Raw genomic sequence first — 13,171 nt, forward strand, 5'->3', positions numbered from 1 at the left:
CGTGACGCGCCGCTGTCTGCCCCGGGGGGGGGGGTTCCCCCAAAAAGGGGAAGGGGCCGGGCCGGCTAGGCGCCCCGTCTCCGCCGGGGGTCCGGGACCCCAGCCCAGCCCCAGCCACCTCCTCGCCTGCTGCGGGAGCCCTCGCAACCCTTATTTCTCCTCTAGCCGCCCAGAGGATGGTGGGAAGGGGGGGGGGATCCCGTTTGGTGACGCCTTGGGCAGCCCCCGTGCCCACCTCTCCACCCGGGCAGCAACGCGCCGGCGGGCAGCGCGGAGGACGCTCCCAGCCCCTGCATCCCGTCCCCAACACCCCCAGCCCCAAAATCGGCCGCCGGCCCCTCTCCTCTCGGCAGCGCACCCGCCCCGGCGGCGGCCAGGACCTGGGTGGGACTGCAGCCCCCGGCCCCCCCCCGCCTTGCTCAGCCCGCGGCCGTGCCTGTCCCCCCTGCCCCGGCGGGCATCAATCGCCGCCTTTGTTCCCCGCGTCGCCAGATGCCATCGCCCTCCTCGCCCCGCGCTCAAAGGGCCCTGTGTGCCCGCCGCCGGCCGCCGAACAAAACCCCGTCTCTTCTCGCTGCCAGAGCCCGGCGCCCCCCGGCCGGGGGGGCGGCTTGGGGACGGCGGCGCGAGGCGGAGCGAGGTTGGGGTCTCCTGCGCCCACCTGGGGACGTGGGACCTGCTGCCACAGCGCCTTCCCTCCGGGCACCCCGCAGCACCCATCGGGAACGGGCCCCCGAAAAGGCGAGGGAGGAGCGGTGCCCTGTGCCGAACCGCCGTCCCGCCGACGGGCCCCGTGCGGCGGCTCCCAGGCCGGTGCTGCTCCTGGGGCGGCCCCCGAAAAAGCAGGTCCCGGAGGCTCGCGCCGGCCCCTTTGCTGGCCACCCCCTAGCTCGGGGCCCCGGGGACGGGGTCACCCGCCGCTGCGGGCAAGGGACGCCGCGGGGAGCAAACCTCCCCCCCCCCACCGGGGGCACAAACCCTTGCGCCTTTTCCCGCGCAGGGGGAGCTGAAGGAAGGGGAGGGCGGCGGGGCGAGGGTGCTGCTGCCAGGGGTGGCCGCGGCCACCGGAGGGGCAGCGGGGCCATGGGGACCGTCCCCCGGCTCCCCGCCGCAGGGCAAAGCCCCAGCAGGCCCCGATGCTCCTTCTCGCCTCCCCTCTGGGCCGGGGAGGCATCGGGTCCCTCGCTTGCGGTCTCGCGTCTCCTCCCTGCGGCCGCCGGGCGCTGGGGACGTCTCCCTGCCCCATCGTTCGCCGGGAGGGCAGAAGAAGCAGCAGGACAAAGCCAGTTTCTCCGGTCGGGGCAAAGACGCTGCGCTCGAAGTCGCGTCTCCTCAAACGGGAGCTGCCAAAGCCACGCAAGCCTAGCGGCCGCGCGTCGGGAGAAGAAAATCACCGCCGCCTCCCTCCGGTGCCTTCCTCTGAGCTGGGCTCAGCCCGTGCGACGGGGGCAACAAAACAAAGGCTGCCCTACGTTTTCAGGCACTTTCACTCCAAATCCCATTTCAGAGCTCGAAACACGCAGCCAATTCCTCCAAACCCCGGCAGAGGGGGAAAGTCCCCCCGGCCTTGCTACCCGCTGCCGCGCTCAGCCTGCGCCCTGGGTGGGACGAGCACGGAGGCGCGGGGAAAGGGCGCAGCGCTAGGAGCGAACCCGACGGCCGCCCGCTCGGCCCCAGCCTCTCGCCGGCTTGACAGCGGGCGCAGCAGGGGAGCTCGCTCGCGCTGCTCCCGGCCGGCAGCTCCCCCGGAGCCCTGACGAGTCTCTCGGCTCTGGTTAGGACGGGAAAAGGGATGAGACTGGAGAGCGATATAAAGGCTAGAGCTGGCGAGCAGCCCTGCCTGCCAGGGCCAAGGCCTGGTGTCCCGGGGACAGGCCCATCTGGCCTGCTGGAAGGTCTCACCTGCCTCTCAGGCACCCAGCTGGTTTCTGTAGGTGGTTGGGATCTGCTAGTGAGATGCCCGGGGACCAGGAGCGCGGAGAGAACGGCAGGGCCTGGCAGGAAGGACTGGCAGCAGCGCAAGCCGGTGCCGCGCTTGGCAGCCCGCGGAGACGGGAGCCTTGTGTTCGCACGTGGCCACGCGCGCTAGCCCCTGAGGGACCTCTTGAAGCCACCGGAAGACAGCTGCTTCAGCAGCCTTGCAAAATCCTGGCTTCCTCCTGCAAGCCCTGGGGCCCAGAGGGGAGCCATGCTGCCCATCTCCGATTGCTTTGGGCTCAGCAATTACCTCGGCAGGTAAACCACTATTTCCCTAATTTCACAGATTGCCCCAAGCATCAGTCTCCCAGTCAAGTGACTCTGACTCGCCTGAGGCCTTTGGGCAACCGCCAGAGCGGTTTGGGCAGCCGTCAGAGCTGGCATCCCCTGCCGCCGCATCCTCCTCAACTGAGCCGTGAGCGCTCCTTATCCCGGAGCGGGGCATGCCAGCGCCGCGAGGAAACGCCAAATAAGATCTGAACCCTGGAGCGGGGTTCACAGAGGCTTCCAAAAGGACAGTTTTAGGCTCTTCACGTCTTTTCCCTCATCCTTGGACGCACCCATGAAAACGCAGCCCCTGGAGAGCGTGGGCACTTTTCTTAACAGCTGTCCTGCTGAGAGGAGCCAGTCTTCAGCGAGCTCCGAAGAAATAGGGAAAGAGCTGCGCTCCGGAAACCCAGGCTGCGTGAGCTGACATGGTCACTCGGTGCACAGCAACCCCATGGCACCTGCAGCCTTTCCGGGGCTATCTGGCTAATGGTTCTAGAGAAGATTTCAGTTTCCTCAGCCCACCGAGCAGCTGTTTGGCCTCACTGCTGCCCCGAGCAGCAAAATCCTCAAATCTTAATCAGGGTTTAAGACAAGAGAGGGACCAGGAGACCTCCTACCACTCTGACACCTTTACAAGCATACAGAGATATTTACAGCCTCTGTTCCACGTAGAAGCAGCACACACTTTCGAGATACTCTTTTGCCTTCCAGGGCCCCATCCTCCTCCTCACTACCCATGCCAAAAACCACTGAGCCTTCTGCTAGTCCTTGTAATGGCCAAATGGGGAACGAGGAGATTGCCTCACCACCACTCCTGCCTCTGTCCCACACTTTCTCACAAGCGTCTCAAATCAAGGGAGTCAGCGGTTATGACGGCCTTAGATCAGACCCTTGCTGACCCCAGGCCCAGCCTTGCTCAACCCCACGACTTCCCAGGGCTGGGAGCATCTTCCACCAGGTAACTGCGGCCTTCTGTTTTCAACTGTGTTTTTAAATGGCTGACATTAGATGCTGGAGGCCCTCAGATACTCCAGCAGTACATTTAAAAAGCAGCATTTCCAAGGAGTTGAAGCCCACGTCACCACCTCTGGTAGCACGGGCAGGAACCCACAGGCAAGCAGACACGAGAAAGATACGCTAAAGGTTCTGCCAGGGCAAACAGCAGGCAAGGGCTTTGCAAATACAGAGAAAGCCTCCAAAAATAGGTGACCATCTGCAAAAGATGAAGGCGTACGTGGCCATGGTAGGACAGCGGAAGAAAACAGTTCCCATATGCTGATTTCTTTCTCAGCAACCTGTGGAAATTATCTCTGGTTGCAGCCCCCTGGAGATTGAGGGGCTGATTCCAAGATCACAGGAAGAAATCAGAGGATAGTACGGTTTGCTGCTGGGAGTCCAGGCTAAAAATTAAATTGCAGCGACAGAGGGAAGTAACGTGACATATTTCTGTTATGAAAGCGTTTTCTGATATACTCTTGAATAGACAAATCTGGTTACTGGATTCAGTTTGTAAATGAGTTATATTTCTTCAACTACTATTCTAGCTAGATACATCCAAGAATAACCAACCGTTTGATTCCTTAGTGACTTTTCTCTGCCAGTGGTATAACCAACGCAGCTCCATATCCCTCAGGAAAACAGGAGCTGGCTTGAACTTTGAGTGGAAAAACAAAAGCCACTTCCTTAATTCATTCGAATACATCCATGTTTTATTTGCTTAAATAAAGGTAGAATCTCAGTTTTACAATTCCAGTTCTGTAACAATTGCTACGACTGCAGCAGCACAAGTAGAACACAGACAGGGGACAGCTTTGCAACGAAGAGTTGGCATTGAACTTTGCAACAAAGAGTTCAAGATCCAGGCTCCTTTGGAAATTGTGCGTGTATCAGTTTAAAATAAATTAAACAATTTAAATATAATATAAAACACTATACTCTTAAAGGCATTTTAAAAATACACTGGCCTAATAAAATAGTTTTAAAAAATAATATCAACTATCCGATGTTGGTTGGAAATAAAGAAAAGGTACTGTGCAACACCCACCAACGCATACGTACTGTCTGCGCACTTTGTGCGCTGGGAGGTTCTCAAGTGTCAGCTGTTAGCAAGAACATGCACCTGCGGTCCTGCAAAGAGCACACTGCATGCGTCCCTCCTACATCACAGCTTGTTCAGTCTCTGCCCTCTCTCATAGGAGGTGTCTTAAAACCACAGCCTGCAAACAAGGGCCTGAGCCTGTCCAGCCCCGCTGGACCCCTGCGCGTATCAGCTCAAGTGGAACGTATCTGTTTGGAGTTGTTAACCAGAACCACAGGTCACAGAGTTTAGGATCCTGAAGGAAACACCAAGCAGTGTTAAACTGAAAAAGAAAATCTAGAGAAGCCTGCAGAGGTTAGAGATTATTAAACAAGCAATAATTTTAAAACCCTGTAAAAATCTGTTGCACCTATGGAGGCAGAGCCTTCTTCTACACTTCAAGGGACCCGATTTTCCAGAGGCTGCAAGCACTCCCTATCCATCCTGTGAACACTGTGGGTGGTCAGCCCTGTTTAGAAATCAGATCCCTCCGACACGTACTTTGCATTACTTTGGTCCCTTCCACACGTGGCTGCCCGGTGGAAAAGCGCAGGATCGCCCCGAGTTCCCACAGGGGACACACCCTGCAAACTCAGAAACTGCCAGGTGATGGGATTAGCTGTCACCAGCCAATGTGCGTGAAGGCAGAGACTGTTTTGCTCTAAAGCACAGAGTACATGAGGCTGCTCTGAGCTGCACGATACACCGTCCAGTAGCTCACCACAGTGGGCACGGCACTCAGCAGCTAGCTGATATACACCCAGGGGAACTCTCCCCATGACAGGTTCCTATATGCTTATGGGCAAGGTCATCAGAGCACAGTCCTGGACCAACATATGCATGGGAAGTTGCAGGATATGAGGTTACAATGGAAAAAGCAGCAGCCAGCAAGCACTGACCTCTTTGCTACGCAGAGACAGCTTGGGACTGAAACACAGCAGGGGCAGGAACTGGGTTTAGCAAAGCCCTGGGGCCCTTTTCTTGAGGGTTCCCTGCCTCCCACATACCATTTTTCAGCAACCTTGAACAGAGGTGGAATCAGTCCAGATCTCAGGGTCCCTATCAGATAGGAAAAAGCAGCCATTAACAAAGGCCAATTAACTGTGTGGATCCTCTCTACCAATAAAGTCTGACAGATGAGCTGCAGATAAAGAGTACTGGACTCCCCTGCTGGCAGTAAGAGCCAGCACAGTTGCATGAGTGAACTCTGCTCAGCAGCACCGTCCCTCACAGAACAGGTAGTAAAAATGAATGGTTCTATGTGCTGCAACCAGAATGAAACATCTGAGTTAAAGCAACTGAAGACACTGATCTGTCACAGCTAATGAAGCACAGTGGTCACCGGCCCCGCATACAGAATGAGTGGCTTTAACAGCTAACCATGCATGACTCCCCCAGCCACCTGCATACCCAGGAGACATCCCACCCACCTACCACCCAGCCTGCTAGAGCTCATCGTCCAGGCACAGCAATTACTCGTGACAGAAGGCAGCCAGCCGGTCAGAATTCACGCTCCAAATCTACTGAGCTCCCGAGAAACATTAAACCCTTTGACATAACCAGGAGAGCGTCCACACAGGTATTTTCCATCCAGGGCTGTCCAGGCTGTGGGAAGCAACATCTGATGTTGAGCCTCCAGAAGAGATAAGGGAGCATATGCGAAACAGGAAGCAGCCAGTCTCTCCACAAAGTAACACCCATACCAGACAAAGTTAGAGGTGGGGAAAAACAGACCAGAAACAGGCAGCCACAAAGAACTGATGCTGCAACATTCACACACAGTTCCTTCTCCTTCATTTGCTGCTTCAAGTCATAGTACTACAAACGCTCAACAGGGTTCGCTCTCAGGACAGGATGCACTTATCCGAAGCAACAGATACACACATCTCAGCCACCCTAGTATTTGGCATTCTCACAGTCGCAGGGGCTAACGTCTCCCCAACAGGTTTTCTTCAGTATTGCGGAGCAGACTTTCCTTTGGCAGTAAGGTCATGAGTTTAGTGGGTCTAGTATTTTTCAGTTCAAGACTAGAATACCTCAAGGAGTGTCCAGAGCGCTCTCAGCTTTGCCCTGCAGGCAGTTCTTAGTAAAGATCAGAATTCACTCTCTTCAGTTCTCTTCGTGTTCTTTGACCGCTCCCTCCTGTAGCGATATCCCTTGTGCCTGAAAACTCCAGCTAGAAGTCAGGTGGAAAGGATGCAACTCCTCGGTGAGCAATCCACCTATTGTCCTCGTGGCCACCCTCCTCAGAGTGCCCCTGAGCTGCCCGTGCTTGTTCCGCTCCAGCCACCGCTTCAAGGGAATTTCCCCAAGTGGCAGCCACTCTTAACAACAGGAAGACCCAGATTTGGAGCTGGAGTGCAGGTCAATGGTATGGCCCAGCATACAGTGCTCTAGCTGTTCTTCCACCGCCAGCACCTGTCGCACAGCTTCCTCAAAGGCCACTGCCACATTGGTATCATCCTTGGCACTAGTCTCCAGGTACGGATAGTTCCCGTTTTCCATGCACCAGGTCTGGGCCTCCTCTGTGCTCACTTGCCTTTCAAGTTTGTCTATCTTGTTGCCCAGAACTACAAACGGGAAGTGTTCGGGGTCCTTCACATCGGCATAATAGACAAACTCCTTCTGCCAGTTACTGAGGTTCTCGAAGCTCTGCCGGTCATCCACACTAAAGGTGAGCAGGCAGCAGTCTGCTCCCCTGTAAAAGGGGGTTCGCAAGCTCTTGAATCTCTCCTGCCCTGCAGTGTCCCAAATCTGGAGGGTCACAAAACGTCCATCCACCTCCAGGTCCCGATTTAAGAACTCCACGCCAATCGTGTGGAAAGCCTGAGAGTCAAACTTGTTGGTGACGTAACGGTTCATGAGGGAACTTTTCCCAACTCCACCATCCCCAAGGAGGATGACCTTTAAGAGCAAGGACTTCCCACTCATTGCAGCAGGACGGAGGGGCCCAGGACCAAGGCAACCTACAGCGTTCTGAAACGGTACAAAACAGAGCTCTTTGAGTCATGGATTCTGCAGAGAGTCACTCAGCTCAGTACCTAGGGCTCCTGTGCCAAGCGACTGACCTTGTCTCCACAGGCACTTATTACAGCTGAAGGAAGAAAACCTGAATCCCTGAAACCTCCCTCAGTTGTTTCCCCTTCAGGAATTAAGCAGTACGACACAGACCGTGGAGCAAGTTGGAGCAAAGAATGCAAGTTTTGTGCTCCTCACAGTTATGGTGGCGTTCTCTGGAGTTTTAGGAAATAACTGGAAATCTACCCTGGATTTCAGGCAAAGCATTAATAGGATATTTCTACTATTATCCTATCTTTACATTATGTCAGGGAACGCAGAGCAAAACTCCAACTTTTGGATTTTGCTGGGGGTGAACAGAAAAGACCTTGAATAGAATAAGGTATTGCCAGCCCCATTTCTCAAGTTTTGTAAATAGGAGGCAATCTCTCTTACTAGAGCAACCGGTAGAGCTAGGAATTAGGCAAGCCTTCAGGCACACAAATCTTCCACCAGGTCTGAAATAGAAGCAGCAGGTCTCCAAACTACGCGCAAGCTGAGAACAACTGTTGAGAGTTTAGTTAGATACGCATCAATTATATCAGCTTTATGAGAAAGTTTTTTGCTCCTGAAACTTATCTAGTTTTTCCAAATATACCATCACTAGTTAAAAACCTTGTCTCGCCTCTGTCCTCAGAAACAGCACAATATCACTGGGGATCACCATCATCAGGCCTTCTTTTTCATCACAGAGCCACTAGCTATTTCATTTGTTCTGTCTGACTTGCTATACTGCAAGGACATAAAAGATGTACAGGCCTAACATCAGCGTAAGTCATCCAGAAAACCATTCTTAACCATCCCAAAATGCTGACTCACCTTACAAGTGGAGTTGCGCTTGTTTTCTGTGCGTGATCTCTAGAGCTCTGAAAGGGTTTCCCAGGCACAGAGACGGCTTCTCTGCTGCTCTTTCTGGCGATGCTTTTCGCAGGACAGTTTGCTAGGAAACAGATGCAAGTTCATACTGCAAGAACCCCCGGTTCCTCAGTCAGCAGCCACAAATGAAAGGCCACGTGTGGACTAGTCTGCTCCCTCCCAGGGCCTTACTGCAAGTCAGGGTAAAGGCCTTACATGGAATGAGAGATCTGTGTTGCTGCTGTCTGTACTGTACCTGCTCTAGAAAAACTGCACTTCTGTCTCCAGAACTGTCCAGGGAACACCTGCATAACACCAGCGTAACAGTCACTAAAAAGCAAACATCAGTTAGTGAGGTTGCCAGAGCTGGGTTCAGTGAATTGCCTTTGAATTTGTAATACTGAACCAGGGTGGAAGAACAGCAGCAGAGCTCTAGGAAGCTGAAAGCGCAGTTACTGATGATGGGAGTAAAACAGCCAAGAACAAGGTGCTCAGAGGAGAGAGTTGCTCTTGCCTTAAGTAAAACGTAACACATCTCACTTCTGACCAGGGCACAGACAATGCACTGTGGATGCTAAATCTGAGAGAAGAAAAAACTGAAGGTGCTCTGGCATGAGGGCACAGGCTGTGTAACCCGCTTCTCATCTCAATTCTGAGTCAATATTCTAGGAAGTTGACTGCTGTGAACTGCTTGGTCTGCCTACCCACACACTCTGGAATCCGATCCGAGGACTGAACATGTACCTAGATCTGCTAACCAGAAGAATGAGCCAGCTGGCGCGAGCCTGGTATGAAAGACGAAGGGATTTGGCTTGCTTACACCTGCTACCAACATTCCTAGGAGGGGTGCGGACACGTGGTGCTGCTTAGTGGTGACACCACCAGGTCAGCTTCTGACAGAAGCATAAGGACTTGCCTCTGTTGGGATCAGCCCTCCTATTCCTTCCAGGGCAAAACACGCTTTTTGCATTAACCCCAGGAGGCCCCGCTTCTACTTTGTTTCTTCTCTGTTCAGAGCTCTTTCAGCCAGCGCCTGCCGCAAAGCTAAAATCAGTAACTTCTGTTTAACTCTGTGGGCAGCACAGAAACTAACTAAAAGCTCACCAATTTCACTTCCCCTGCACTAAAATACCCCAAGTCAAAGCCCTGTCAGCACAGCTGCACTGACTTGATAGGTCTGGGGACATTTTAGAAGCATCTGTGCAACCAAGTGGCTCTAAGGCGAAGAACAAAATGACAAATGTCACAAGAGACAAACAGGAAATGCAGCATAGCTCCCTCTGGGCTGATGATTTTGGAAGACTCTCCTCTACGTAGGCGAGCTGTTCAAACCCTTTGCTCTCCCTACTCCAAACCCTTGCTAACCCCTAAGGGGGTTTAAGCTGGTCCTCACCCTGTCTCCCCTTTGCCCGTGCCAAAGTCCTTCCTGAAATAAGCCATCAGGCCCGACAAAGTTTCCATTTAGAAAAGGTTCACAGCAGATAATCAGTGACTAACAGTCACAGATGTTTTAAAAATGACTAATGGGTTATTACGGACTACTCCAAAGTCTGGCCGGTCAGCAGACGACTGACAGACGTGACACAGCCATGACACCGATGGGCACACAGCCATCCACCACACCTACAGCGGTAACAACGTTTGTAACCTGCGCTGGATTATTAGCCCTTTACAAGCTATTTATAAGGACAACCTCAGCTTCCAGCAGAACATAGAACAGGCAAGCGGAAAGAGCATCCTCAGCGCAGGACACCAGCACCTGTTTGCAGATAAAAACAGAAGGGGGCACACATGGGTGTCCAGGGGGAGGGGGGGTCCTGGCTCTCCCCACTTCCCAGGCCTTGGCTCCCCGCTTGACAGGCGACGAGAGCCTTCCCCAGGACCCTGCCTGGGCTGCCAGGCGCTCACCAAGGCCACGCGCGCAGTCAGCCCCGGCAGGACCAGCCCCTGCAAGGAGAGCCGGAGGGCCCTGCAGCCCCTCGCCAGGGCGGCTGAGGAGAGCAGGGGGACGGGCCCCCCAGGGCTGCCAGGCCTGGGGGGAAAGCAAGGGCGAACGGGGCCGAGGAGGACTGGGCCACCCTGCAAGAGAGGGTGCTGGGGTGGGGGCACCCCACTGCCCCATGAGGCACCCAGGGGTAACACGGATGGGTGGGGGCACCCCACAGCCCCTCCAAGTTGCCCAAGGGGACCTGGGGGCACCCCACAGCCCCTCCGAGCCACCCACGGGGAACAGGGATGGGGAGCACCCCACAGCCCCACCAAGCCACCCGGGGGGGGGGGACAGGGATGGGGGGGCACCCCACAGCCCCTCCGAGCCACCCGGGGGGGGGACAGGGATGGGGGGGGCACCCCACAGCCCCTCCGAGCCACCCGGGGGGGGGACAGGGATGGGGGGGCACCCCACAGCCCCTCCGAGCCACCCGGGGGGGGGACAGGGATGGGGGGGCACCCCACAGCCCCTCCGAGCCACCCGGGGGGGGGGACAGGGATGGGGGGGCACCCCACAGCCCCTCCGAGCCGCCCGGGGGGGGGACAGGGATGGGGGGGCACCCCACAGCCCCTCCGAGCCGCCCGGGGGGGGGGGACAGGGATGGGGGGGCACCCCACAGCCCCTCCGAGCTGCCCAAGGGGGGACAGGGATGGGGGGGCACCCCACAGCCCCTCCGAGCTGCCCAAGGGGGGACAGGGATGGGGGGGCACCCCACAGCCCCTCCGAGCCACCCGGGGGGGGGGGGACAGGGATGGGGAGGGCACCCCACAGCCCCTCCGAGCCACCCGGGGGGGGGGGGGGACAGGGATGGGGGGGGCACCCCACAGCCCCTCCGAGCTGCCCAAGGGGGGACAGGGATGGGGGGGCACCCCACAGCCCCTCCGAGCTGCCCGGGTGGGGGGACAGGGATGGGGGGGGCACCCCACAGCCCCTCCGAGCCGCCCGGGGGGGGGGACAGGGATGGGGGGCCCCCCACCGCCCCTCAGGTGAACCGTGAAGCCAGGGCCCCACAAAGCCAGGTACCCAAGCGGGAAGGGGCGCTGAGGAGGGAGGGCCGCGGCAACGGGAGACCAGGGCGCGGGACCGCGAAATGGCGGCGGCGGCGGCGACCCGCCCTTACCTCCCCTCCGCGCCGCCGCCGCCGCCGCGCGCCCACCTGACCCGCCGGCGGCAGGTGCCGCCCCAGCCCCGCGCATGCGCCGCGTCCGCCCGCCACGCCCGCGGGGCGGGGCCAGCTCTAGCCCCGCCCATGCGGCGCGCCGCTCCCCCCCCGGGGCGGCCCGGTCTGGCCCTGCCCCCCCCCGACCCCTCGTCACCCCCGTGGCCCCTCGTATCCCCCCGTCACCCCCCCCGTCACCCCCGTGGCCCCTCGCATCCCCCCCGTCGCCCCCTCCCGTCACCCCCGTGGCCCCTCGCATCCCCCCGTCGCCCCCCCGTCGCCCCCCCCGTCACCCCCGTGGCCCCTCGCATCCCCCCGTCGCCCCCCCGTCACCCCCGTGGCCCCTCGCATCCCCCCCGTCGCCCCCCCGTCACCCCCGTGGCCCCTCGCATCCCCCCCGTCGCCCCCCCCCGTCACCCCCGTGGCCCCTCGCATCCCCCCCGTCGCCCCCCCCCGTCACCCCCGTGGCCCCTCGCATCCCCCCCGTCGCCCCCTCCCGTCACCCCCGTGGCCCCTCGCATCCCCCCGTCGCCCCCCCGTCGCCCCCCCCGTCACCCCCGTGGCCCCTCGCATCCCCCCGTCGCCCCCCCGTCACCCCCGTGGCCCCTCGCATCCCCCCCGTCGCCCCCCCGTCACCCCCGTGGCCCCTCGCATCCCCCCCGTCGCCCCCCCCCGTCACCCCCGTGGCCCCTCGCATCCCCCCCGTCGCCCCCCCCCGTCACCCCCGTGGCCCCTCGCATCCCCCCCGTCGCCCCCTCCCGTCACCCCCGTGGCCCCTCGCATCCCCCCGTCACCCCCCCCGTCACCCCCGTGGCCCCTCGCATCCCCCCGTCGCCCCCTCCCGTCACCCCCGTGGCCCCTCGCATCCCCCCGTCGCCCCCTCCCGTCACCCCCGTGGCCCCTCGCATCCCCCCGTCACCCCCCCCGTCACCCCCGTGGCCCCTCGCATCCCCCCGTCGCCCCCTCCCGTCACCCCCGTGGCCCCTCGCATCCCCCCGTCGCCCCCTCCCGTCACCCCCGTGGCCCCTCGCATCCCCCCGTCGCCCCCTCCCGTCACCCCCGTGGCCCCTCGCATCCCCCCGTCACCCCCCCCGTCACCCCCGTGGCCCCTCGCATCCCCCCGTCGCCCCCTCCCGTCACCCCCGTGGCCCCTCGCATCCCCCCGTCACCCCCCCCGTCACCCCCGTGGCCCCTCGCATCCCCCCGTCGCCCCCTCCCGTCACCCCCGTGGCCCCTCGCATCCCCCCGTCGCCCCCTCCCGTCACCCCCGTGGCCCCTCGCATCCCCCCGTCACCCCCCCCGTCACCCCCGTGGCCCCTCGCATCCCCCCGTCGCCCCCTCCCGTCACCCCCGTGGCCCCTCGTATCCCCCCGTCGCCCCCTCCTGTCCCCTCCCTGTCACCATCGCGTCCCAACCCTGTCCCAGCCGAGGTGCGACCATTCCTTCCTCGCTCTGGCGGAGGGTCTCCCCGCGGCCGCCCCCCTCGCCCTCACCCTGCCCTCGCCGTCCCCGTGCCCGCCGCCGCCCCGGGGTGCCGCCTGGGCCGGGGGGTGACGGCCCGCCTGGGCCAGCATCGCCCCGGGGGCGGAGAGGGGGCACACGCTTTCCCAAATCGTTTTGTTGCCGAATTATTCGTGGTGGTCACGTTTGGGCGGCGCGTCCTCCCTGCCTTTGGGGAGAGGGGGAGCTAGCTGCCCCTCGGGCTCGCCTTTGGGGCACCGGCCGCCCCCCAGCGGGGCCGCGGCCCACGTTGGCCTCGGGGTCCTTCCGTCCCGTTATTCGCCAT

General features: G+C 59.8%; 1 protein-coding gene across 12 annotated transcripts; it reads right to left on the reverse strand.

Annotated features, from left to right (window-relative positions):
• Positions 1-3,934: 3,934 nt before the first annotated feature.
• Positions 3,935-11,438, reverse strand: RAB9B (RAB9B, member RAS oncogene family). Of its 12 annotated transcripts, none has more exons than XM_068957053.1 (5): positions 11,347-11,416; positions 9,930-9,995; positions 8,493-8,566; positions 8,201-8,321; positions 3,935-7,300 (listed from the first exon to the last, which is right to left on the reverse strand). In XM_068957053.1, the coding sequence occupies exon 5, from the start codon at positions 7,253-7,255 to the stop codon at positions 6,650-6,652; it is 606 nt and encodes a 201-aa protein (XP_068813154.1). In that variant the 5' UTR covers positions 7,256-7,300; positions 8,201-8,321; positions 8,493-8,566; positions 9,930-9,995; positions 11,347-11,416; the 3' UTR covers positions 3,935-6,649. The 12 variants fall into 12 exon arrangements, with proteins under 12 accessions (XP_068813154.1, XP_068813156.1, XP_068813158.1 ...); XM_068957055.1 differs by having other exon boundaries at positions 11,250-11,349; XM_068957057.1 differs by lacking the exon at positions 11,347-11,416 and adding exons at positions 7,778-7,887; positions 7,997-8,113 and having other exon boundaries at positions 8,493-10,548.
• Positions 11,439-13,171: the final 1,733 nt, after the last annotated feature.

This window comes from Struthio camelus, chromosome 11 (assembly GCF_040807025.1).
Source record: "Struthio camelus isolate bStrCam1 chromosome 11, bStrCam1.hap1, whole genome shotgun sequence".
NCBI lineage: Eukaryota > Metazoa > Chordata > Aves > Struthioniformes > Struthionidae > Struthio > Struthio camelus.